At 42.3% G+C, this 27457-nt stretch overlaps 1 protein-coding gene, 1 non-coding gene and 1 pseudogene across 2 annotated transcripts in view; 2 read left to right on the top strand and 1 right to left on the bottom strand.

Annotated features, from left to right (window-relative positions):
• SFI1 (SFI1 centrin binding protein) overlaps nucleotides 1–27457 on the top strand; it is an 88741-nt gene that overhangs the window by 12037 nt on the left and 49247 nt on the right. The window contains 3 exon segments of the mRNA XM_070386707.1: nucleotides 1083–1154; nucleotides 19525–19635; nucleotides 25594–25688. Coding sequence (XP_070242808.1) covers nucleotides 1083–1154; nucleotides 19525–19635; nucleotides 25594–25688 — 278 coding nt within the window.
• LOC138991525 (small nucleolar RNA U13) lies at nucleotides 3002–3106 on the top strand. Its single transcript, XR_011467505.1, has one exon. It is a non-coding gene; the product is annotated as a small nucleolar RNA U13 (small nucleolar RNA).
• On the bottom strand, nucleotides 22288–22765 carry LOC138991415 (NADH dehydrogenase [ubiquinone] 1 beta subcomplex subunit 3 pseudogene; annotated as a pseudogene).

The raw sequence follows: 27457 nt of genomic DNA, 5'->3' as shown, positions 1-27457 counted from the left end.
TATAAGGTGAATATGACATTCCTAGTGCAAGAGCTCATGGAAGTGTAAAGTCAAGTAGGCTTGGCAGACAAGCCACAACAGTGAAGTGTGGTAAGTGCTGTGAGGAGGGCGGATGTGGTCCCCAGGCCCATGGGGCGAGAACAGTGCACTAGCCCGGCATTGCCAGCAGTGACTTCCTGGAGAGGTGGAGTTTAGCTGAGTCCTGAAGGATAAGTAAGATTAAGGCAGGTAAAGGGCAGGAGGAAGGAGAGTGTTCCAGGCTGAACCTGGAGGTTAACTGGCCAAGACACGCTCACCTTCCTGTGTGCTCCAGGTAGCGTGCTAGGGGTACTGTGAGCCACGGTCCCTGCTCTCAGGCTCAGAGTGCAGAGGGAATGATGGGCACCCTGTGAGCGGTTTCCTGGGATTCTGCATCATAACATTACTCTGGGGGCTGGAGCAGGGCTGAGAGTACCAAGCTCCTTGCTCTGTTTGGTTGGGGAGAGCCCAGGAAAGCTTCACATAGGAGTGAGCGTTGAAGATGAACCTTGTTGGGTAAGCGGGCATTTGCCAGGCCTTTGCCAGGTGTTTCGGGCAAGAAGAATGTGAAGAAAAGCACTAGCGTATACTTCCTGTTCCTCAATTCTGAAGTCTTTATGGACAGAGTATATTAATAGTATTTTTAAAAAATAATCTGCTCAATTTTAGCTTTTAAAATCTGTCCCATCTTGTGCTATTTTTTAAAAATTTATATTAATGCAGAATAATTGGCTTTACAATATTGTGTTGGTTTCTGCCATATATCAACATGAATCAGCCACAGGTGTCCATATTATCACCTCCCTCTTGAACTTCCCTACGGCCTCCCACCCCATCCCATCCCACCCCTCTAGATTGTCACAGAGCCCCAGGCTGAGTTCCCTGTACCATACAGCAAATTCCCCTTTTTTCTGTCTGATGCAGGATTATCTATGATTCACCTTCGACTCACGCTAGCATCCCACCCCCTGAGACCATTAAATTTCCGTCTCCTTTCCAGAAAATTGATGATACAAACCAGATGGAGTTCTTAAATGTGTATGTCCTTTCTCTCCCTCTTTCAGATGCGTGGCCAGAAAGTACTTTCATTTGTGGATTCGCATGGCTTTTGGAAGAGTGTTTCCCTCTAAAGCCAGGTAGTATTAGCTCAGAACACCAGACTTCCCTGAGTTTCATCCTGGGTTTCTGTTTTGCACGAAGCCCGTGTGTAACCTTCATCCTGGCGTGTGTTTCATTCCCCCTCTGCTCCTCCCCGGCCGCCAGGAGGGGAGGATGATATAATGGTAGCCTAACACTTACTAGTCTGACTGAATGAATGTTATAAAGGAACCACAAATAAACTAGGACAGCTAAGACCCTCTCGGGGAAGAAGTATTTGCCCTGGAGAAGCAAATGAGCTCTTTCAGGTCCCTGTTGAGAGTAACAGATTGACTTGGTCTGGGGCAGAACCTAGGGAAAAGTTGACGCTGTCAAGGGGCGTGAAATATAGTCAAGTGTAAGTCCCACAGCTTCAGTTTGTCTAGGCTGCCGCCTACTGCTGTGGGTGTTAGTGAAGATCATTATGGCTGCAGTGCCCAGAGTGGACCACACGGGGAAGACACTGGGGTCAGGACACTGCAGGAGGGGCCAGTGTAGGGAATGTTTCAGAGAACTGAGAACCATTGAGAATGTTGTTGTTGTTATTCTGTTGCTAAATCATGTCCAACTCTTTTTGACCTCGTGGACTGCAGCATACCAGGCTTCCCTGTCCTTCACTATCTCCCAGAGCTTGCTCAAACTCATGCCTGTTGTGTCGGTGATGCTATCCTTTGCATCTTGTCCTCTGTCGCCCCTGTCTCCTCCCACCTTCAATCTTTCCCAGCATCAGGGTCTTTTCTAACGAGTCAGCTCTTTGCTTCAGGTGGCCAAAGTATTGGAGCTTCAGCTTCCGCATGACTCCTTCCAGTGAACATTCAGGGTTGATTTCCTTTAAGATTGACTGGTTTGATCTCCTTGCTGTTCAAGGGACTCTCAAGAGTCTTCTCCAGCACCACAGTTCAAAAACATCAATTCTTTGGCACTGAGTTGTCTTTATGGTCCGATTCTAACATCCATACATGACTACTGGAAAAACCATAACTTTGACAAGACAGACCTTTTTGGTAAAGTGATGTCTCTGCTTTTTAATATGCTGTCTAGGTTTGTCATAGCTTTTTTCCCAACGAGCAAGTGTCTTTTAATTTCATGGCTGCAGTCACCATCCGCAGTGATTTTGGAGCCCAAGAAAATGAAGTCTGCCACTGTTTCCATTTTTTTCTCCATCTGTTTGCCTTGAAGTGATGGGACCGGATGCTCTAATCTTTTTTTGTTGTTGTTGAATTTTAAGTCAGCTTTTTCACTCTCCTTTTACGCTTTCATCAAGAGGCTCTTTAGTTCCTCTTTGATTTCTTCCATTAGGGTGGGATAATCTGCATATCTGAGGTTCTTGATATTTCTCCCAGCCATCTTGATTTCAGCTTGTGATTCATCAGAGTACATCTATTTCACATGATGTACTCTACATATAAATTAAATAAGCAGGGTTACAGTATACAGCCTTGTTGTATTCCTTTCCCAATTTTTTTTTAGATTAAAAAAAATTTATTTATTTTAATTGGAGGCTAATTGCTTTACAGTGTTGTGGTGGTTTTTGCCGTCCATTGACGTGAATCAGCCATGGGTATACATGTGTCCCCCCGTCCTGAACCCTCCTCCCACCTCCCTCACCATTCCATCCCTCTGGGTTGTCCCAGCACACCAGCTTTGAGTGCCCTGCTTCCTGCATCGAACTTGGACTGGTCATCTATTTCACATATGATAATATACATATTTCAGTGCTATTCTCTCAAATCACCCCACCCTCGCCTTCTCTCACAGAGTCCAAATGTCTGTTCTTTACACCTGTGTCTCTTGGTGTCTTTCATATAGGGTTGTCTTTACCATCTTTTAAATTCCATATATATAGATCCTTTTGTAGTTCATGAGCATGATGATTGGGTGTTCATGCTGCTGCGTGACATGTGCCTCCCTGCAAACCTTGTTACAACACCGGCACATTACCCGTCTGACGTGTAAAAAAATAAATAAATAAATAAATAAATTCCATATATATATGTGTTAATATACTATATTGGTGTTTTTTTTTCTGACTTACTTCACTCTGTATAATAGGCTCCAATTTCATCCACCTCATTAGAACTGACTCAAATGCATTCTTTTTTGTAGTTGAGTAATAGTCCATTGTGTATATGTACCACAGCTTTCTTATCCATTCATCTGCTGATGGACATCTAGGTTGCTTCCATGTCCTGGCTATTGTAAACAGTGCTGCGATGAACATTGGGGTACACGTGTCTCTCTCAATTCTGGTTTCCTCGGGTTGTATGCCCAGCAATGGGATTGCTGGGTCATAAGGCAGTTCTGTTTCCAGTTTTTTAAGGAATCTCCACGCTGTTCTCCATAGTGGCTGTACTAGTTTGCAGTCCCACCAACAGTGTAAGAGGGTTCCTTTTTCTCCACACCCTCTCCACATTTATTGTTTGTAGACTTTTTGATGGCAGCCATTCTGACCAGCGTGAGATGGTACCTCATTGTGGCTTTGATTTGCATTTGATAAGCAGTCAGTTGTTCCATGTAGGGTTCTAAATGTTACTTCTTGACCCACATGCAGGTTTCTCAGGAGGGAGGTAAGGTGGTCTGGTATTCCCATCTCTTTAAGAATCTTCAACAGTTTGTTGTGATCCACAGAGTCAAAGGCTTTAGCATAGGCAATGAAGTAGGTGTTTTTCTGGTATTCTCTTGCTTTTTCTATGACCCATCGGATGTTGGCAGTTTGATCTCTGATTCCTCTGCCTTTCTAAGTCCAGCTTGTACGTCTAGAAGTTCTTGGTTCACTGTTGAAGTGAACTATTGTTTACTTCAGTGAAATGAAGTGTACTGTTGAAGCCTAGCTTGAAGGATTTTGAGCATTACTTTGATAACGTGTGAAATTAGTGCAATTGTACAGTAGTTAGAACATTCTTTGGCATTTGGGATTGGAATAAAAACTGACCTTTTCCAGTCCTGTGGCCATTGCTGAGTTTTCCAAATTTGCTGGCATATTGAGTGCAGCACTTTCACAGCATCATCTTTTAGGATTTGAAATAGGTTAACTGGAATTCCATCACCTCCACTAGCTTTGTTCATAGTAATGCTTCCTAAGACCCACTTGACTTCACACTCCAGGGTGTCTGGCTTAAGGTGAGTGATGACACCATTCTGGTCATCCATGTCATTAAGACCTTTTTTGTACAGTTCTTCTGTGTATTCTTGCCACCTCTTCTTAATATCCTCTGTTTCCATTAGGTCCATGGTGTTTCCTGTCCTTTATTGTGCCCATCTTTGCATAAAGTGTTTCCTTGGTATCTCTAGTTTTCTTGAAGAGATTGCTAGTCTTTCCTGTTCTATAATGTGTTTTTAAAAGCTGGAATGTTACGGGTTCTCACCCCTTCCCCCTCTCCTTGCTATGCCTTCTCCTTTTTCTGACAGAATAGCTTTCCTGATCTGGAAAACCAAGGTCTCTTGATTCAGAGTCTCTCGAACAAATGCAGCTTTTGTCTGTGTTCTCTGAAATCTTTTCCCTGTATACCTGGTGGGAGGGCCCTGCTGTTCCCGTCTTCTCCCCGGGTCTTTACCAGTGAAGCTCCCGGGGTGGCCGCTCCTCCCAGCCCAGGGGTAAGGCATAGTCCACCTCTGCTCCTCCTCCTTCCCTTGGACCTGGCCCTGCCCTTCACTGCCCGGGGAGCTCTTCAGCCTTCAAGGAAATCTTTTTGTGTGTGTCTGTCTTTCTTGTTGCCACTGGGAGAACTAATCAGGCTTACACAGGAAGTCTTTTGTTTTTCTTTCTTTTTTTTTTAAACTCGGTTGAATATTTTATTTATCTTCCCTGTGTTAGCTTAGAAGTTGTGTACTCTTTCATTCTTCTTTTCCTGACTGCCCTAACAGATTTGTTTAACTTTTTCAGGTATAATGTTAATTGGTTTTTTTACCCTGTCCCCAAACAAGGTTCCTTTGATCACTTTAATTCTGCCTGTCGCTGTCCCCATTTATGTGCCCTACTGTAAGGTATTTTAATTCAGTTTACATTTTAAAATCCTCAGAACAATATTTTTTTTCTTTTGGCCGCATCATGCAGCATGTGGGATTTTAGTTCCCCCAACCAGGGATCCAAAAGTAGGTCTGCTTGTGATGAATCCTCTCAGATTTTGTCTAAAAATGTTTTTACTTTGCTTTCATTTTTGAAAGATATCTCACTGGTTATAGGAAGTCTGCGTTACCAGTTTTCTCCCCAGTCTTTGAAGATACTCCATTGTCTCATGACTTGCATTTGCATGCTGTTGATCTTTTGAAGATTCAGTGTTTGTCTTATTTCTTGAAGATTTAATATGATATACCTGGGTGTGGATTTTTTTTTTTTTTTTAAGTCTTTTAGCTCATTTTGAGATAGGTTATAGGTTTGGTTGGTGGTTTTCTTGTTTGTTTTTTTTTCCCCCATTTTGTGGCATGTCTTTCTGGAACAATTTTTTTGTCCATTGTTGCTGTTCAATCGCTCTGTCATGTCAGACTCTGTGACACCATGGCCCACATAACTCCAGGCTTTCCTGTCCATCACCATCTCCTGCAGTTGGCTCAAACTCACGTCCATTGAGTCGATAATACCATCCAACCATCTCATCCTCTGTCCTCCCGCCTTCAATCTTTCCCATCATCAGGATCTCTTCTAGTAAGCATCTCTTCGCATCAGGTGGCCAAAGTACTGGAGCTTCCGCTTCAGTATCAGTCCTTTCAGTGAAGATTCAGGGTTGATTTCCTTTAGGATTAACTGGTTTCATCTCCTTTCTTTCCAGGGGACTGTCAAGAATCTTTTGTCCATAGGCCTGTTACTCTCCTTTTCTCCTACAGTAACTTTGTATAGAATTTGACCTCAGTTACTTTTCTGTTGCTCTTTTTTATGTGAAATTAATTTTTGTGGACTTTTACAGTGAAGTGAGCTTTAGTTAAGCTTCCTAATTGCACTCATCTCACACGCTAGTAAAGTAATGCTCAAAATTCTCCAAGCCAGGCTTCAGCAATATGTGAACCATGAACTTCCTGATGTTTAAGCTGGTTTTAGAAAAGGCAGAGGAACCAGGGATCAAATTGCCAACATCCACTGGATCATAAAAAAAGCAAGAGAGTTCCAGAAAAACATCTATTTCTGCTTTATTGACTATGCCAAAGCCTTTGTGTGGATCACAATAAACTGTGGAAAATTCTGAAAGAGATGGAAATACCAGACCACCTGATCTGCCTTTTGAGAAATTTGTATGCAGGTCAGGAAGCAACAGTTAGAACTGGACATGGAACAACAGACTGGTTCCAAATAGGAAAAGAAGTTCGTCAAGGCTGTATATTGTCCCCCTGTTTATTTAACTTACATGCAGAGTACATCATGAGAAACGCTGGACTGGAAGAAACACAAGCTGGAATCAAGATTGCCGGGAGAAATCTCAATAACCTCAGATATGCAGATGACACCACCCTTATGGCAGAAAGTGAAGAGGAACTCAAAAGCCTCTTGATGAAAGTGAAAGTGGAGAGTGAAAAAGTTGGCTTAAAGCTCAACATTCAGAAAACGAAGATCATGGCATCCGGTCCCACCACTTCATGGGAAATAGATGGGGAAACAGTGGAAACAGGGTCAGACTTTATTTTTCTTGGCTCCAAAATCACTGCAGATGGTGACTGCAGCCATGAAATTAAAAGATGCTTACTCCTTGGAAGGAAAGTTATGACCAACCTAGATAGCATATTCAAAAGCAGAGACATTACTTTGCCAACAAAGGTCCGTCTAGTCAAGGCTATGGTTTTTCCTGTGGTCATGTATGGATGTGAGAGTTGGACTGTGAAGAAGGCTGAGTGCCGAAGAATTGATGCTTTTGAACTGTGGTGTTGGAGAAGACTCTTGAGAGTCCCTTGGACTGCAAGGAGATCCAACCAGTCCATTCTGAAGGAAATCAGCCCTGGGATTTCTTTGGAAGGAATGATGCTGAAGCTGAAACGCCAGTACTTTGGCCACCTCATGCTAAGAGTTGACTCATTGCAGAAGACTCTGATGCTGGGAGGGATTGGGGGCGGGAGAAGGGGACGACAGAGGATGAGATGGCTGGATGGCATCATTGACTCGATGGACGTGAGTCTGAGTGAACTCTGGGAGTTGGTGATGGACAAGGAGGCCTGGCGTGCTGCGATTCATGGGTTCGCAAAGAGTCGGACACGAGTGAGCGACTGATCTGATCTGAATATCACAGAGCTCCCTCTTCTGTCCCTTTCGTGGTGTCCACAGGTGTGGAGGCTTGCTCCTCTTAACCACGCCTGGTCTGATCCTCTGTTTCCTTGTCTCCTTGTCCTTTTCCTGCTCAGTATCTACTCTGCTCCCAGCAGTTCCTCCTTGGCATGAATCCCTATCTGATTTTGAGGTCAGCACCTTCAGCTCTCACGTGAGCCGTGATTTTGGAGAGCACCAAACTCCTCTGTATTTCAGCTGCTGGTCTCAAATTGTGCCTCCACATTTTGCAGTGACTACTCACCGGCTGATTTAGGTTCTCCTGTCCTCAGGCTCCTCAGATACCACCTTCATTGCTCCTTTCAATGATGAAAGCTCAGCTTCTTTGTACTCTGGTGCTGGATCAAATCTTGGACACAGAATTCCAGGTGAAGCAGAAAAGGATAGCTCTATTGCTTTGCCAGGCAGAGAGGAACACAGTGGGCTAATCCCACAAAACCAAGTGTCCCAACTTGGGGAAGACAGTGACAGGTTTTATAATAATTGTTCAAGGAGGGTGTGATCAGCTCGTGGACATTCTTCTGATGGCTTGGTGGTGCGGCAAGTAGGAGTCCACATCATCAACCTTCAGGTCCAGCTGGTCTGGGGTCTGCATGCTGTGTATTAGTCATTATCTTCTTCCGCCTGAAGTGGGTTTTAATATCCACAGAGCAGCTCAGAGATGGGGGTCCTTTGATGGGGAAACAGGACCCTGCCCCAAGGCTGTTCTTTTCTCCTTGGCCTCCCATCCTCTCCCTTCCCTGATTAACGGCTGCTTGAATCTGCCCATTGGAACCCAGGGAAGATCATGGAGCTGAATGAAGGCTGTTTCCTGCAATCAAAGAAATGAAGGACACAAAGGCCTTGTGGCCAGGACCCCACTTTTCTTCTCTACGAATGGTGGTCCTTTGACTTGGGTGATTTGTCCTCACCTGCTTGCATTTTGGGTTTTTAGAGTTAACTTGTCACCTGGTTTTGTTGTAGTTGATACATAAGTTTTTGGTTTTTCTGCATGGTTTCTCTGTGTGTTTTATAAGGGTTCAGAGATTGAAACACTATGTGGCTGCCTTCACTCTCTTCCCCAAATCCTTTTCCTGCTTAATTTTTTTATAACTTAAATTTGACTCATTTAACTGGAAACCTCTTCAAATAATATCTATTTATATACCAAGTATTGGGAGATGCTAATTGTGTTAGAAATGCATTTGACTCCAAGTTAGAGAAAGTCAGAAGATGGCTTATGCAAATCAGGATTTGGTTTTTCTCACAGCCTGGTTGGAAAAGATGCTGATGCCGAGAAAGATTGAAGGCTAAAGGAGAAGGGGGTGCAGAGGATGAGAGGGCTTGATGGCATCACCAACTCAACGGACGTGAATTTAAGCAAACTTCAGGAGACAGTGAAGGACAAGGAATCCTGGTGTGCTGCAGTCCATGGGGTTGCATAGAGTTGGACATGACTTAGTGACTGAACAACAGCTGTTTGGGGATGTCATCAGAGACTCAGACTTTTAGATACTTTTCAGTTTACCATCCTGAGCATATTGGCCCTTTATCCTCAGAGATGACTGTTCTGGCTTTGCACAAAAAGGGCAAGGAAGGTTGGTATCAGCTAGACCTGTCTGTTTATCAGGAAGGCAAAACTTGCCTAAAACCCCCACCTGCATTCTGCTTTTGTCTCATAGGCTATAGCTCTGTCACGGGACTCTTTAGCTACAGAAGAGGCTGGAACAAAAACCTTCCCAGCCTTTCTAGTGGATGCTAGTGAGGAAGTAGAGGCTGGGCATGGGGTGTGGGGTATCTGCGACCCACGTCTGCCTCTCTGCATCAGAGCATTCATGTTGCACTCTTGTTCCTTCCTTTGCACTTGAGTGGTGGCAGGGATCGAGGAAAGAATACTGGGCTGGGTTTTAGGAGACCCGAGTTTCGGTTCTTAACCAGACCCTAGATAATCACTTGATCTGGGATTAAGTTACAACTCTGGGCCTCTGTTTCTCAAATTGTAAAATTGAGAAAGTTTGTTCTCTAAGCATCTACCAGAATTATAATTCTGATACTGTGTTTTCATTGACTTTGAAATTTGTGATGGAGTGGGTATTTTCAGCTTGCAATCTCTTTTTTGATCAAATGGGTTATAACTTTGGGCAAGGTTGGGTGTATTGACCCCCCCCCCTTTTTTTTGGTCTTTTCCCATACTGAATTATTTATTTCTCACTTTCAGGAACATTAGGAGAGAATGATATCACACCAGAAGTTTGAGAATAATGCCTTTATGTGCTTGGAGAATGTTTTGACGTCTATAAACCGTAGTTGTTCTATGTTTTACTTGGTGCCCCACTCCAGTGCTCTTGCCTGGAAAATCCCATGGACGGAGGAGCCTGGTGGGCTGCAGTCCATGGGGTCACAGAGTCAGACACGACTGAGCGACTTCCCTTTCACTTTTCACTTTCATGCACTGGAGAAGGCAATGGCAACCCACTCCAGTACTCTTGCCTGGAAAATCCCATGGATGGAGGAGCCTGGTGGGCTGCAGTCCATGGGGTCACGAAGAGTCAGACACGACTGAGCGACTTCCCTTTCACTTTTCACTTTCATGCACTGGAGAAGGAAATGGCAACCCACTCCAGTGTTCTTGTCTGGAGAATCCCAGGGATGGGGGAACCTGGTGGGTTGCCGTCTATGGGGTCGCACAGAGTTGGACACGACTGAAGTGACTTAGCCACATTAATATATGGAACCAGAGTAACCACTGAATTAGTAAGGGCACAAATAATATAGTATGGGTCCTTAGGTAAGGCCGTCTTAGGTAGGAAGTAGTCACTTCTCTTTCTGAAGAGAAGATCTGAACAAAATTACTCAGCTAATTTGGGAAGTAGATAAAAACATCACTTCCATTTAGAGTATTTAGTTTATCAATATTTATTCCTCATTCTTAACCGAGGCCTTGCTTCCTATTTTCTTGAGAAAATAGAAGTAACAGAGGAGACTATCACTGCATCTCCCCACGGCCAGCGTCTGTCACCACGTGGCTTGCTTTCCCTACCGTGAGGCAGATAAACTGTCCAGGTTCTTGTCTCTGGCAAGATCTTCTGGTGCTGCACTTTCCGGTGCTTATACCAGGCCACCACACTAGCAGTTTTTTCCCCCCCTCTCTTTTCTGTATTAATTTTTCCCTCTTTACTGGATCATTTGCACCAGCATATAATGCTATTATTTTCCTATCCTGAAAAAAAAAAAATCTCTTTGATGCTGCTTCCTCCTGCAGCCAGTTCTCTGTCTCTCTGCTGCCCTTCAGCTCTCATCTCCTGAACATCTCCAGGCTCTATAGCACCTCTTTTTGTAGGCTCAAATTTACCTCATGAGGCTTTCGTTTTCCACCTTGCCACCAAAACTGTTTTTACTTTTGTGAGGTCACTTTGTTGTTGTTCAGTCACTAAGTTGTGTCTGACTGTTTGCGACTGCAGTACTCCAGGCTCCCCTGTCCTCCCGGAGTGTGCTCAAACTCATGTCCATTGAGTTGGTGATGCTGCCTAACCATCTCATCCTCTGCTGTCTCCTCCTCCTGCCTTCAGTCTTTCTCTACATCAGGGTCTTTACCAATGAGTTGGCTCTTTGCATCAGATGGCTAGAGTATTGGAGCTTCAGCATCTGTCCTTCCAATGAATATTCAAGGTTGATTTCCTTCAGGATTGATGGGTTTGATCTCCTTACAGTCCAAGGGACTCTCAAGAGTCTTCTCCAGCACCACAGTTAGAAAGCATTAATTCTTTGGCGTTCAGCCTCCTTTATGATCCAACTCACATCTGTACATGATGACTGGAAAAACCATAGCTTTGACTATATGGGCCTTTGTTGGCAAAGTGACATCTCTACTTTTTAATACCCTGTCTATGTTTGTTATAGCTTTTCTTCCAGAAAGCAAGTGTCTTTTAATTTCATGGCTGCAGTCACCATCCACAGTGATTTTTTTAGCCCAAAAAAATAAAATCTGCCACTGCTTCCACTTTTTCTCCTTGTACTTACTATGAAGAAATGGGACTGGATGCCATGATCTTAGTTTTTGGAATGTTGAGTTTTAAGCCAGCTTTTTCACTGTCCTCTTTCACTTTCATCAAAACGCTCTTTAGTTCCTCTTTGCTTTGTTCCATAGGGATGGTGTCATCTGCATATCTGAGGTTATTGATATCTCTCCCGGCAATCTTGATTCCAGCTTGTGCTTCATCTAGGCTACTATTTTGCATGATGTACTCTGCATATGTTAAATAGGCAGGGTGACAATATACAGCCTTGTTGTACTCCTTTCCCAGTTTTGAACCAGTCATTTTTTTCATGTCTGGTTCTGCTTGTTGCTTCTTGACCTGAATACAGATTTCTCAGGAGGCACGTAAGGTGTTCTGGTATCCCATGTCTTTAAGACTTTTCCATAGTTTATTATGATGCACATAGTCATAGGCTTTAGTGTAGTTAGTAAGGTGGAAGTAGATGTTTTTCTGGAACTCTCTTGCTTTCTCCACGATCCAGCGAATCTTGGCCATTTGACCTCTGCTTCCTCTGCTTCTTCAAAGCCCATCTGTACATTTGGAAGTTCTTGATTCACACGTTGCTGAAACCTAGCTTGAAGGGTTTTGAGCGTAAACTTACTAGCATGTGAAATGAGCACAATTTCATGGTAGTTTGAACATTTGTTGGCCTTGCCCTTCTTTGGAATTGGAATGAAAACTGACCTTTTTGAGTCCTGTGGCCACTGCTGAGTTTTCCAAATTTGCTGACATTTTGAGTGCAGATTTTTAACAGCATCATCTTTTAGGATTTGAAATAGCTCAGCTGGAATTTCATCACCTCTACTAGCGTTGTTTGTAGTTATGCTTCCTAAGGCCCACCTCACACTCCAGGATGTCTGGCTCTAGGTGAGTGACCACACCATTGTGTTTATGTGGGTCATTAAGACCTTTTTTTGTACAGTCCTTTTGTGTATTCTTGCCACCTCTTCTTAATCTCTTCTGCTTCTGTTAGATGCTTACTGATTATGTCCTTTATCATGCCTATCCTTGCATGAAACGTTCCCTTGATATCTCCAGTTTCTGTGAGGCGATCTCTAGTCTTTCCCATTCTATTATTTTCCTCTATTTCTTTGCCTCGTTCATTTCAGAAGAATTCACCATTGATTTTAGTAAGTTCACTACTTCTGCTAAAGTCAGTTGTGAATTTCCTCTCACTTGCCTCACCAGGGAGCATTGGCCAGCCCACCATTCTCTCCTCTAAGAAGCCCATTCTTCTCCCAGCTCCCAGGTGGCCACCCTCTCACTCCTCTGCCTCTGCTCCTCCCACTTTCTTCTCCTGGTCCCTCCTCACCCAAGTCCCCACCCCTAGTCCTTGCACTGCCTCTCTGTCTGCATCCCGCTCATGGCAGTCTCATCAAATCCCAGGTGATCCCCAGAGGTATGCACTCGCCCAGCCCTCTCCCTTGAACCCTGGACTGCTGCCCGCGTGACATTGCTGCCTGCACCAGCTAGACGTCACAGCTCAGCGTGTCCATAGCCAAAGTCTGGATGTTCCTCACAGACCTCCCTGCTGAGTCTTCCCCTTTCTAGTAAAGGAAACACCCGTCCTTCCAGAGACTTGGGTCAGAAACCTGGGAGTCCTCCCTGCTAGCTCTTACTCCTTCATACCCCAACTGTGGTACCAAATGCCAAAATTATGTTGATTCAGCCTTCAGAATAGATGCAGACTTGAGCGCTTTTCAGCACCTCCAGTTGCCACCATGGTGGTTCAGGCCATCATCGTGTCTCCCTTGAATGACTCCAGGAGCCTCATCCCTGGTCTCCTGCTTCCAGTCTTGTCCTTAGTCAGTCTCTTTACACAGGCCAGGGGCTGTTTCCCATCCTATGGACGGTAAAAACCAGAGTCCTTACTGTGACTTACAGGCCAGTCACCTTTTTTTGTTTTAACTATTTGTGGATCTTTGCTTTTTTTTCATTTCTGCCATTATAGTTTTAATTTCCAAGAGTTCTTTTTTTGTTGTTGTTCTATGAATGTTCCTTCCACTAGAGAAGGGAATGGTAAACCACTTCAGTATTCTTGCCTTGAGAGCCCCATGAATAGTATGAAAAGGCAAAATGGTAGGATACTGAAAGAGGAACTCCCCAGGTCAGTAGGTGCCCAATATGCTACTGGAGATCAGTGGAGAAATAACTCCAGAAAGAATGAAGGGATGGAGCCAAAACAAAAACAATACCCAGCTGTGGATGTAACTGGTGATAGAAGCAAGGTCTGATGCTGTAAAGAACAGTATTGCATAGGAACCTGGAATGTCAGGTCCATGAATCAAGCAAATTGGAAGTGGTCAAACAAGAGATGGCAAGAGTGAATATAGACATTCTAGGAATCGGCAAACTAAAATGGACTGGAATGGGTGAATTTAACTCAGATGACCATTATATCTACTACTGCGGGCAGGAATCCCTCAGAAGAAATGGAGTAGCCATCATGGTCAACAAAAGAGTCTGAAATGCAGTGCTTGGATGCAATCTCAAAAACGAAAGAATGATCTCTGTTCGTTTCCAAGGCAAACCATTCAGTATCACAGTAATCCAAGCCTATGCCCCAACCAGTAACGCTGAAGAAGCTGAAGTTGAACGGTTCTATGAAGACCTACAAGACCTTTTAGAACTAACACCCAAAAAAGATGTCCTTTTCATTATAGGGGACTGGAATGCAAAAGTAGGAAGTCAAGAAACACCTGGAGTAACAGGCAAATTTGGCCTTGGAATACAGAATGAAGCAGGGCAAAGACTAATAGAGTTTTGCCAAGAAAATGCACTGGTCATAGCAAACACCCTCTTCCAACAACACAAGAGAAGACTCTACACATGGACATCACCAGATGGTCAACACCAAAACCAGATTGATTATATTCTTTGCAGCCAAAGATGGAGAAGCTCTATTATACAGTCAGCAAGAACAAGACCAGGAGCTGACTGTGGCTCAGATCATGAACTCCTGATTGCCAAATTCAGACTTAAATTGAAGAAAGTAGGGAAAACCACTAGACCACTCAGGTATGACCTAAATCAAATCCCTTATGATTATACAGTGGAAATGAGAAATAGATTTAAGGGCCTAGATCTGATAGAGCGCCTGATGAACTATGGAATGAGGTTCGTGACATTGTACAGGAGACAGGGATCAAGACCATCCCCATGGAAAAGAAATGCAAAAAAGCAAAATGGCTGTCTGGGGAGGCCTTACAAATAGCTGTGAAAAGAAGAGAAGCGAAAAGCAAAGGAGAAAAGGAAAGATATAAGCATCTGAATGCAGAGTTCCGAAGAATAGCAAGAAGAGATAGAAGAAAGCCTTCCTCAGCGATCAATGCAAAGAAATGGAGGAAAACAACAGAATGGGAAAGACTAGAGATCTCTTCAAGAAAATTAGAGATACCAAGGGAACATTTCATGCAAAGATGGGCTTGATAAAAGACAGAAATGATATGGACCTAACAGAAGCAGAAGATATTAAGAGATGGCAAGAATACACAGAAGAACTGTACAAAAAAGATCTTCATGACCCAGATAATCACGATGGTGTGATCACTCATCTACAGCCAGACATCCTGGAATATGAAGTCAAGTGGGCCTTAGAAGCATCACTATAAACAAAGCTAGTGGAGGTGATGGAATTCCAGTTGAGCTATTTCAAATACTGAAAGATGATGCTGTGAAAGTGCTGCACTCAATATGCCAGCAAATTTGGAAAACTCAGCAGTGGCCACAGGACTGGAAAAGGTCAGTTTTCATTCCAATCCCAAAGAAAGGCAATGCCAAAGAATGCTCAAACTACCGCACAATTGCACTCATCTCACATGCTAGTAAAGTAATGCTCAAAATTCTCTAAGCCAGGCTTCAGCAATACATGAACCGTGAACTTCCTGATGTTCAAGCTGGTTTTAGAAAAGGCAGAGGAACCAGAGATCAAATTTCCAACATCTGCTGGATCATGGAAAAAGCAAGAAAGTTCCAGAAAAAACTTCTAGTTCAGCTTTATTGACTATGCCAAAGCCTTTGACTGTGTGGATCACAATAAACTGTGGACATTTCTGAAAGAGATGGGCATACCAGACCACCTGACTTGCCCCTTGAGAAATCTGTATGCAGGTCAGGAAGCAACAGTTAGAACTGGACATGGAACAACAGACTGGTTCCAAATAGGAAAAGGAGTTTGTCAAGGCTGTATATTGTCACCCTGCTTATTTAACTTACATGCAGAGTATATCATGAGAAACGCTGGACTGGAAGAAACACAAGCTGGAATCAAGATTGCCGGGAGAAATTCAATAACCTCAGATATGCAGATGACACCACCCTTATGGCAGAAAGTGAAGAGGAACTCAAAAGCCTCTTGATGAAAGTGAAAGTGGAGAGTGAAAAAGTTGGCTCAACATTCAGAAAACGAAGATCATGGCATCTGGTCCCATCACTTCATGGGAAATAGATGGGGAAACAGTGTCAGACTTTATTTTGGGGGGCTCCAAAATCACTGCAGATGGTGATTGCAGCCATGAAATTAAAAGATGCTTACTCCTTGGAAGGAAAATTATGACCAACCTAGATAGCATATTCAAAAGCAGAGACATTACTTTGCCAACAAAGGTCCGTCTAGTCAAGGCTATGGTTTTTCCTGTGGTCATGTATGGATGTGAGAGTTGGACTGTGAAGAACGCTGAGCGCCGAAGAATTGATGCTTTTGAACTGTGGTGTTGGAGAAGACTCTTGAGAGTCCCTTGGACTGCAAGGAGATCCAACCAGTCCATTGTGGAGATCAGCCCTGGGATTTCTTTGGAGGCAATGATGCTGAAGCTGAAACTCCAGTACTTTGGCCACCTCATGCCAAGAGTTGACTCATTGCAAAAGACTCTGATGCTGGGAGGGATTGGGGGCAGGAGGAGAAGGGGATGACAGACGATGAGATGGCTGGATGGCATCATTGACTCTATGGACATGAGTCTGAGTGAACTCCGGGAGTTGGTGATGGACAGGGAGGCCTGGCGTGCTGCGATTAATGGGGTCGAAAAGAGTCGGACACAACTGAGCAACTGAACTGATGTTTGTTCCTTTGAAAAGAAAAGGACTTCTTGGTGGACCACTGGTTAAGACTTCACCCTCCAGTGTAGGAAATGTGGGTTTGATACCTGGTCGGAGAGCTAAGATTCCACATGCCTTGCAGCCAAAAACTCAAAACATGAAATAGAAGCAATATGGTAACACATTCAAAAAATTCAAAAAATAATAATAATGACATCCTCGAGGCTTGTAACTTTTTGAGGTTAATATAGTGATTCGTTTTTAAGATTGCTGCCCTCTCTTCTAAGCTGCTTTTTTGTGTGTGCCTTTGTTCACATGTGAGAGCCTTTCCTCAGTCGTCGAGAGATCCTTTTATTGTCAGCCCACGTTTAAGAGTTAGGCGCTAAAACTCAAATTTAGAAGATAGATACGTCTATTATATTTGTATGCATAGGGACTTGTAAATTGAGGGTTTCCCTTTAGGCTTTTGACAGTTTCACTGGGAGACCTCCATCTTTCAGTATCGGAAGGCTTTTTCCCTTAGGCTGATGAGCTTTCCCCAGAGGAGAGAATCCTCCAAACTCCTTCTGGGTTGAGGTGGAGTGGAGTGGAGGCGGCGGTTACAGACTTGGCGGCAGGCGGAGGAGGGGAATGTGGGTCTCATTGTTCGGTATGTAGACTCTTGGTTTAGGACCATCTCTTGAGCTCTGCCTGGTTTTGAAGAGTCCAGTGCCACTCAGGTTCATTCTCTCCAGAGATAAGCCTGAGTCTCTGCCCGTGTGAATAATGCGGTCCAGGGGGATCCAGCCTCTTCTTACAGGCTTGCAAAACAATCCTGTGTTTTCATCCCAACCCAGGACTCCGCACTTCCTGATGCCGCTCATTCCCACCCCTTTCTTGGGTCTGTGCCACCATGCACTTGCCTCTTGCCCCCCAGAAACTGAGTTCTCTCTCTCTCACCTGTTGATTCAGTTGCCACCCTCCTGCCTGCTTTCTGTCCTCTAAGATTTGTTGGCATCTCTTGTTTAACATCGTTGTCTCTTGTCTCTTTCTTTGTGGGCTTACACCTTTTTAAAGTATTTGCTGTTATTTTAGTGAGGTTTTTGGAAAGAAAGGAAATAGATGGAGAGTCGATGGTAGAAGGAAGTACTTGTGCAGAGGGGTGTGATTCTTTTCCATTAAAAGTTATGGACAAAGCTGTTCAAAATTTTTTCAAACAAAAGAAATCTGTAATACAGGAAACACCAATCTCTTGTAATGCCTCCCTGAGAGAGAACCGCTAGTAACAGTTTGGTATTCTGGAGGTCTTTTCAGGATTTTAATATATATAATACAATAATTTATGTACACATATATACATGCATATGGACATGTTTTTATGTATACATACATTTTGTACATATTTATTTGGTATGTATTATATTCTAACATGGGTACTGGAAATACAAAAGTTACTAATAACTTTTTTTTTAAGTTACACATATCATATTTTACCTACCATGAGGTGGTGGTGGTGGTGGTGGTTCAGTCGCTCAGTCGTGTCCACCTCTTTGAGACCCCGTGGGCTGCAGCACGCCAGGCCAGGCTTCCCCGTCCTTCCGCATCTCCCAGGTTTGCTCAAACTCTTGTCCGTTGAGTTGATGATGCCATCCAACCATGTCATCCTTTGTTTCCCCCTTCTCTTCCTAGCCTCAAGCTTTGTTTTTTCATCCAGCAGATTTTCTGGAGTACCTTCCATTTCAGTATGTTTAGTTCTATTTATAGAAAAATGACTATGCATCGTTGATTGAATTTGACATTGATTAGAATTTAAGATGTTCTCTTTTGATAGGTATTTGTGGTGATTTTCTCTTATTTATTATTATGAAAATAGGTGAATTTCTTTATTTTCTCTTTTTTCCATTCTTTTTCAAATTCTTTTTCCATTTATGCTATTGCAGAATATTGAGCAGAGTTCCCTGTGCTGTACAATAGGTCATTGCTGATTATCTGTTTTAAATATAGCAGTGTGTACATGTCCACCCCAAACTCCCAGTCTATCCCTCCACCCCCTCCCTCCCTCCCTCCTGGTGACCTAAAGTTCATTCTCTAAGTTTGTGAGTCTTATTTCCGTTTTGTAGATAAATTCATTTGTATCATTTTTCAAAAGACTTTGCCTATAAGCGATACCATAGGACATTTGTCTCTCTCTGTCTCCTCACTTAGTATGATGATCTCCAAGTCCATCCATGTTGCTGCAAATGGCATTATATCATTTTTTTAATGGGCAAATAGTATTCCATTATATGTGTGTGCCATATCTTCTTTATCAGTTTATCTGTTGATGGACATTTAGGTTGCTTCCATGTTCTGGCTATTGTTAATAGTGCTGCAGTGAACACTGGGAGTTTAATTTCTCAATGTATATTTTTGCCAGCCAGTTTTTTAAAACCTATGACTGAGTGAGGTAACCTGCAGAAGCAGGGAAAGATTTGGAGTGACTGACAGGTCAGAGTTCCCGAGTAACCGGTCTTCTTGACCACGCTGTTAACATCAGTACGCTGTCACTGCCCTGCTGTTTTCTTAGTAGGTTTTCCCTTCTTATTTTATCTTGCTTCTGTTTTGCTCTTGTTATAAATCCCCTGGCCAGATTTCAGTTAAACTCATGCACTCTGTTCTGTTAAGTCCTAGGACTGCCATTAGGCATTTGCTCAGTTTACAACTTTTAATCTCCTGGGTATGTAAATGAGAAGTAGAGCTGCTGTCTTTTACTAATCAAATATTTTTCAGTCCTGTGAACGAAAAAAAAATTGAGAATGTTAATTCTCAACTCACTGTATTTGAAAAGTCAGAGGTTTTTACTTTCACCTCTTGAATTGATAAGAACTAGAGTATAAAATTTTTTAGCTTTATTTCTAGTTTAAGTAGAGCTAAGATTTTGACCTGAAAAAGTTAAATATGTGTATTTTTAATCTATATTTTGGTGTTATCGAATAATGAGCCACAGTTTTCTGTGAGAAAGCAATGACCATAGGAAACAGTAATTTGGGAATAGATATCAGCTCCAACATCATCAGGTGTGTCTCTCTGATTTTTTATTTTTCACTGCTGTAGGCTTTACTATGAACAAAAAATTCTGCGAAAGGTCTTTGAAGAGTGGAAAGAAGAGTGGTGGGTTTCCCATCGAGAGTGGAAACTCCGTGTTCGAGCTGACTGTCACTACAGGTCAGATTTCATGTTATATTACTTTAATTTTACTGGTGAAGTGAAGTGAAAGTTCCTCAGTCGTATCCAGCTCTTTGCGACCCCATGGACTATACAGTCCATGGAATTCTCCAGGCCAGAATACTGGAGTGGGTAGCCTTTCCCTTCTCCAGGGGATCTTCCCAACCCAGGGATCGAACCCAGGTCTCCCGCATTGCAGACGGATTCTTTATCAGCTGTTCCACCCGGGAATTTTACTGGTACACATTATCAAATAATTACTTGTTGGCATGATCCTAGATCAAAGGAAGATAAGTCTTTTTTTTTCTAGTTTTGTTGAAATATAATTGACATATATGAATTACTGTATGACTTTTAGGTGTACAGAATATTTGACTTACATATTGTAAAATGATTGCCACAATAAATTTAGTTAACATTCATCATCTCATATAACTGCAATAAAAAACAATGAGGAAAAAATTTTCTCCTTGTGATGAGAACTTTCAGGATTTATTTTCTTAACAATTATCATGTATTCTCTTAACAACTGTCATATATATCATACCACAGTGGTAAGTGTAGTCATCATATTGTACCTTGTATCCCCAGAACTTATTAGTGTTATACCTGGAAGTTTGTACCTTTTGACCACTCCCCTAACCCCATGCCTCTGGTAAACCACAAATCTGATCTTTTTCTCAGGTTTTTTTGTTTTTTTTTTTAAAGAATGCACATGTGAGATCAATGTTTGTCTTTCTGTGACATACTTCTCTTAGCTTAATGCCTTCAGATTCCATCCATGTTGTCAAAAATGACAGGATTTCTTCTTTTATATATGTATATGTGTGTATATATATATATAGTTTTTGTGGAATTTCCTCATTTTTAAATGGCTGAATAGATTCCATTTTATGTATTTGGGTTGGCCAAAAAGCTCGTTCTGTTTTTTCTGTAATGAGCTTTTTGACCAACCTAATGGATACAACTTCACCCATTCATCCATCTGTGGACTCTTAGTTTGTTGCCCTGTCTTGGCTTTTGTAAATAATGCTGCTATGAACATGGTCATGCAGATATATTTTCAAGTTAGTGTTTTTGTTTCCTTTGGATATATTCCCAAAAGTGGGATTTCTGGATTGTCTGGTAGTTCTATTTTTAATTTTTTGAAGAGCCTGCATACTGTTTTCCTTAGTGGCTATTACCAATTTACAAATCGTACCAGCAGACCGCAAGGTTCCCTTTTCTCTATATCTTCATAATCATTTATCTTTCTTTTTTAATCTCTTATTTTAGGGAGACCTAATTTCCTACTTTTTTTTAAATTAAAGTAAAATTGGTTTATAGCATTATATAAATTTCAGATGCACAGCATTATTATTCTATCTTGTCCTTTTGGTAATGGCCTAGAGGTGTGAAGTGATATCTCATTGTGATTTTGATTTGTATTTTCCTGATGACTAGTTATCTTTAAGTATCTTTTCATGCACCTGTTGGCTGTTTGTGTATCTACTTTGAGAAAATGTCTGAGTCATTTGCCCATTTTTATTTATTTTTGTTGAGAATTAGTATGTTAAATGGAGAAGGCAATGGCACCCCACTCCAGTACTCTTGTCTGAAAAATCCCATGGATGGCGGAGCCTGGTAGGCTGCAGTCCATGGGGTTGCTAGGAGTTGGACACTACTGAGCGACTTCCCTTTCTCTTTTCACTTTCACGCATTGGAGAAGGAAATGGCAACCCACTCCAGTGTTCTTGCCTGGAGAATCCCAGGGATGGGGGAGCCTGGTGGGCTTCCGTCTATGGGGTCGCACAGAGTCCGACACGACTGACGCGACTTAGCAGCAGCAGTATATTAAACACATGCGTTGCATTAATGCTCATTTAGAAAAAGAATGGTTAAAGGAAGTTGTATAATTTTTAGATTGGATAAAGATGAAAACATTGGGGATTCTGGAACAGTATTTACTTTCATTTAATACATATTCTTATTTTTCCTACCATAGGACTTTTGAGCACCCCAAGAGCTTAATTGTTGTTATCTATTTAAAAAAGTAACCTCACTTTTCAGTCTTTTATCTTTTACCTTTGACCACTTTTAAATTGGATTATTTGATTTTTTGCTATTGATTTTATATATTTGGATATATATATTTATATCCAAATTATATATTTGGATATATATATATATCTTTATATAGTTGGATATTAATCCCTTATCAGATATATGGGTTGCAAATATTTTTTCCCATTTTGTAGGTTGTCTTTTTCACTTTATTGACTGTATTTGCTGTGCATAAGCCTTTTGGTTTACTGTAGTCCTACTTGTTTATTTTTTATGTTGTTGCTTGTGCTTTAGGTATCATATCCAAAGAATCATTGCTAAGACCTATGTGGAGGAGCTTTTTTCTTGTGTTATGTTTTCTCCTGGGAATTCCATGGTCTTGCATTTAAGTCTTTAATCCATTTCCATTTAATTTTTGTGAGTGGTGTTAGATAGGGGTCTAGTTTCATTCTTTTACATGTGACTATCCAATTTTCTCAGCACCCTTTATTGAAGAGACTGTGTTTCCCCCCATTGATTCTTGGCTCTGTTGTCAAGTATTAGTTGACTGTATATATTTGGGTTGATCTGGGGGCCCTGGATTCTGTTCCATTGGTCTCTGTGTGTGTGTTTTTTTTTTTTTTTTACATGTTTTCTTATTTTATTAAATCTTACTAGTATTCCTTAAGGAATAAACACACAGGTGAGTAGGCTACAGTGAAGAAATCTTTTTATAAGAAAGTTAAGACATTAAAAGATATTTCCAGGTATTATCTTCAGTGATGTTTCTTATCTTTTTTCTGGTACTCCAGGTAATATTCAGCCCCTACAGCTATCACAAATGCAGCAAATCCCCACTTGAATCCTTTTAATAATGCTCCAACAAAGGAAACATTATTTGCAAAGCCACCCATGTATCTCCAAGCTTCACTGCGGCCCCATGGATCCCTTAGTCCTCGTGCGGCCAGTTTCTCTTGGACAGTTTCTAATGGTGTCCCTTCTATCTTCCATTGTTTATAATCTGGAAGTTCCATTTTACTAGGACCATGTTTATGTCCATGTCCGTGGGCCATGTCTGACAGCAATCTGACCTCTCAGGACACTCAAGATTCTGGTCTCTGTGTTTTTTATGCCATAACACTGTATGTGCTGTGCTTAGTTGCTCAGTCGTGTCTGACTCTTTGCAACCTCATGGGCTGTAGCCTGCCAGGATCCTCTGTCCAGGGGGATTCTCCAGGCAAGAATTCTAGAGTGGATTGCCATGCCCTCCTCCAGGGGATCTTCCCAACCCAGGGATCGAACCCGAATCTCCTGCATTGCAGGTGGATTGTTTACTGTCTGAGCCACCAGGGAAGCCTGTGACATTGTATACTGCCGCTTTATAGTATAGCTTGAAAACAGGAAGTGTGATGTCTCCTGTTTTGTTCTTCCTGAGGATAGCTTTGACTATTTGAGGTCTTTTGTAGTTCCACATAACTTTTGGGATTTTTTTTTCTACTTCTGTAAAGATGAGATTGGAATTTTGGTTGGGGTTGCATTGAATCTATAGATGACTTTTGGTAGTATTGACATTTTAACAATATTTTCCCAGTTCATGAACATGGACGACCTTTCTGTTTATCTGTATCTTCTTTGATTTCTTTCATTAGTGTCTTGTAGCTTTCAGAGTAGAGACCTTTCACTTCCTTGGTTAAATTTATTCTTAAATATTTTGTGTTTTTTTTTTTTATGTGATTGTAAATGGGATTGATTTAGTTCTTTCTTTTTCAGATAATTTGTTGTTACTGTAGAGAAGTGCTACTTATATTTTACATTAATTTTATATCCTATGGCTTTGCTGAGTTCATTGATTAGATCTAAAAGTTTTTTGGTTGAGTCTTCAGGAGTTTCTATATATAAAACCATGGCATCTGCAAATTGAGACAGTCTTACTTCTTCCTTTCCAATTCTGATGCCTTTTATTTCTTTTTCTTGCCCACTTGCTCTGGCTGGGACTTCCAGTACTATGTTGAGTAGGAGTGGTGAGAGTAGGCAGCCTTGTCTTGTTCCTGAACTCAGAGGAAAAGCTTTCAGCCTTTCTCCATTGAGTATGTGCTAGATGTGGGCTCATGATATGTGGCATTTATTATATTGAGACACTGATGATCTTTTGTTTTTTTTTTTCATTCTATTAACGTGGTGTGTCATATCGATTGAGTTTGTGGTGGTTGGACCATCCTTGTAAGAAGAGTTTTGTATTATTTTCTGTTTTTCTTCAAATTCTTTTTAGAGTAAGCAAGATCAGAGTCCTAAATTAAACCCAGGGCACAGTACTGTATGCATGTGAACTTATACACACAGAGGTAACCCTCTAATTCAGGTAAACCATTATGTACTGATCATGTTAATGATTAGAATAGATTTTTCCTCACCAGCTCCCATTGCTATATAATTTCTAATTCTGTTTTCTAAACCAGTAGAGTTACTTTAATTTATATTGCTTCGGAAGAAGTATATGCCCAATATAGAACTTTAAGGAAACAGAAAAGAGGGACTCCCTGACAGTCCAGTGGTTAAGACTCCATATTCTCAATTGCAAGGGTCATGGGTTTGGTCCCTGGTCAGGGAACTAAGATCCTCCATGCTGCACAACACAGCCAAATAAAATAATGTTTAAATTAAAAAAGAAAATAGAAAAGAAAGAGAAAAAACTTTAAAAAATTATTTATTTTTTAGTGATAGAAGAAACTCTTAATCCGTGACATTTGTATTCCCAGGGATGTGAAAAAAGTAAAAATTGGGAATTCTATCACATACGTATTTTCTATACCTTTTTTAAAAGTAAAAACTTAATATATCTCACATATTGTATCTTTTCCAAATGGTATTCACTCGTAATCACGTCTTTAGGCTCTCTGGGGTAGGGTTTCTGATTTATGGATATTTCAGATAAAGTATAGACAATGTTTTTATTAGGGGTTTCCCTGGTGGTTCAGTTGGTGAAGAATCTGCCTGCATTGTAGGAGACCCCAGTTCGATTCCTAGATTGGGAGGATCCGCTGGAGAAGGGATAGGCTACCCACTCCAGTATTCTTGGGCTTCCCTTGTGGCTCAGCTGCTAAAGAATCTGCCTGCAATGCGGGAGAGCTGGGTTCCCCTGGAGAAGGGAAAGGCTACCCACTCCAGTATTCTGGCCTGGAGAATTCCATGGACTATATATATAGTCCATGGGGTCGCAAAGAGTCAGGCACGACCTGAGCGATTTTCACTTTCACTTTCACATAGACAACGTTGAATCGTTCTAGTAAGCTGGCAGAGTGTGAAATCAAGTCTTAGGAAATGGGATAGTGAAGAGATGGAGGGACTGACAGTCCTGTGGATAATGTATGTATTGAGGAGGAAAAGACAAAGGAGGACGCTGACCATGTTTTAAGTGCAAAGGAGAGCTGGTGTTTTCCATGGCGTGGGTGAGTAAGAAATGACTGTCTTTCCAAATGCTGCAGCTCTGTGGATGCTGAAGATGAAGTCACGATCAGGTAATTCATGCCTTTTTCCCCTTAGTGATAACATAAGGTGCGGAGAACAACTCTCTGTCAAGGAGGACACATTTCACTGTGATTGTAGGAAATTAAGCTTTTAGTCATTCTTTATGACCCCATGGACTGTAGCCCTCCAGGCTCCTGTGTCCAAGGCATTTTCCAGGCAAGGATGCCGGAGTGGGTTGACATTTCCTTCTCTAGGGGGTCATCCCAATCCAGGGATTGAACCCACGTCTCCTGCTTGGCAGGTGGGTTCTTTACCTCTGAGCCACCAGGGAAGCCCAGCTTAGGATATGGATTGGTTTTTCTGTGTCAGAAGTGTTCTGTTAATTTTTCCTGTGTTCAGAACGGACTGGGTATGTCAGATTAAGAGTTGTTTTGTTTTAAAGAAACACTGCTTGCTTGTGTGGCTCCTCAGGTATTACTTGTACAGCCTGATGTTCCAGACCTGGAAGACCTACGTGTATCAGCAACGGGAGATGAGGAGCAAGTACCTGAGAGCCGAGAATCATGGTGAGAAGAGGAAGTACATGCTAAAGAAAATGCCTCCATTTACTTGTTTTTGCCCCCCCCCCCTTTATTAAGACTTTATTGGGAGTCCCCTGGTGGTGTCATGGTTAGGATTTGACATTTTGTCTGCTGTGGTCTGGGTTCAGTCCCTTGGTTGGGAAACTTGGGATGTTGAGCAGAGGTGGTGAGGAGTCATCCTTGCTGTATACTTGGTTAGTGGAAAAGCTTTTGAGTTCCTCACCATTAAGTATGGTATAGGCTTCTTGTAGATATTCGTTATCAAGTGGAGTAAAACCCCTCCCTTTTCCTAGTTTACTGAGAGCCCAGATTTACTTTCATAGAAGCTTCTGTGAAGGACAAGTACATTGTCTTTGAGAGAGAATAACTCTGAGTCAAAGGGAAGAGTTGATTGACTCCCCTTCCTGTTTTCCCGGATGTGTGATTTCTCAGCAGGAGCTCCTGTGATCATATCCCCATGGTTTATCTCCATGCGGCATGGTTTGGGCACCTACAACTCACGTCAGCATGGTTTGTGTGAACAAATCACCAGGTTCCCACCCTGCTGGTGCAGCGTGCTGGCCGTGTTTCTCCCACAGCACATGGGGCTGCTGTCTGTCTTGCCACTGTGTGTCAGATCACACTGCTGGCTTCTGATCTTCTTGGTCCAGGTTGACCCTTAGTGATCTTGTGACAGTTCAGCTCTGGTTGGTATCTGGTTCCTCTGTGAGTTGAACTCAGAAACCCGTTTGGGTAAATCTAAGGGAAAAACGAATATTGAATGATAATGTCACCTCCTGCTATTTCTCATAACCACGAACGCCCTGTAGGCCCCTCAGACTCAGCAGGTCCCTCGGACGCCTTGTCCACTGCACCCTGGGTAGACCTGCTCTTCCTGTAGCTAAGAGAGACCTCACTTAGGAATGGCTTCCCCATGCCCACAGCATTCAGCTGTCTTCTCTTAGGGCACGGCTCCCTGAGCTGTCACTTGCATTCTTCTTTGTCACTGCCTGGTAGTAAATGTTATAAGGCCCTCTTCTTTCATCTTTTTTCATTTGTTTTCTCCTTTTTATAGATAATCTCATTTCAGTTCAGTTCAGTCGCTCAGTCGTGTCCGACTCTTTGCGACCCATGAACCGCAGCACACCAGGCCTCCCTGTTTGCAAATGTACCTCTAAAGGAGGCACCATTTTGCAGGTGAGGAACTTGTGTGGGGTTACTTAGCTAAGTGACAAGGACAGTACTCAGGCCCAGCTTGTCTTACTCAGCAGCCTGTGCTCTAAAACCGCAGTGCTATGCTGGTCCTTCTTGCCTGAGATGTGCTGATTCCGGAGCTGGGGTGGGCCCACAGAAAACTGTGAAGTGAAAGTCGCTCAGTTGTGTCTGCCTCTTTGCAACACCATGGACCTGTTGCCCACCAGGCTCACCTAGTCCGTGGAATTCTCCAGGCAAGAATACTAGAGTGGTTTGCCATTCCCATCTCCAGGGGATCTTCCCAACCCAGGGATCGAACCTGGGTCTTCTGCTTTGCAGGCAGATTCTTTATCTTCTGAGCCACCAGGGAAGCCCAAGGAAGCTACATATTAAATTCTTTTTCATCTTTTGATGTGATTTGTCAACAACTATGAAATACACAGTAAAGCTATAGTCCTCCTGTCCACATTTTAGAGAATGTGCTGAAAATGTTTTACATATTTTTATTTTCTCCTTTATGTTCTTTAAAAAAAAAAAAAACTTCACCAGTAGTGACTCTCACAGTGAAAATGGAATTTACT

Source organism: Bos mutus, chromosome 17, assembly GCF_027580195.1.
Source record: "Bos mutus isolate GX-2022 chromosome 17, NWIPB_WYAK_1.1, whole genome shotgun sequence".
Lineage (NCBI taxonomy): Eukaryota > Metazoa > Chordata > Mammalia > Artiodactyla > Bovidae > Bos > Bos mutus.
The sequence above is the reverse complement of the archived record's forward strand: the minus strand, read 5'-3'. Positions and strand labels throughout refer to the sequence as shown.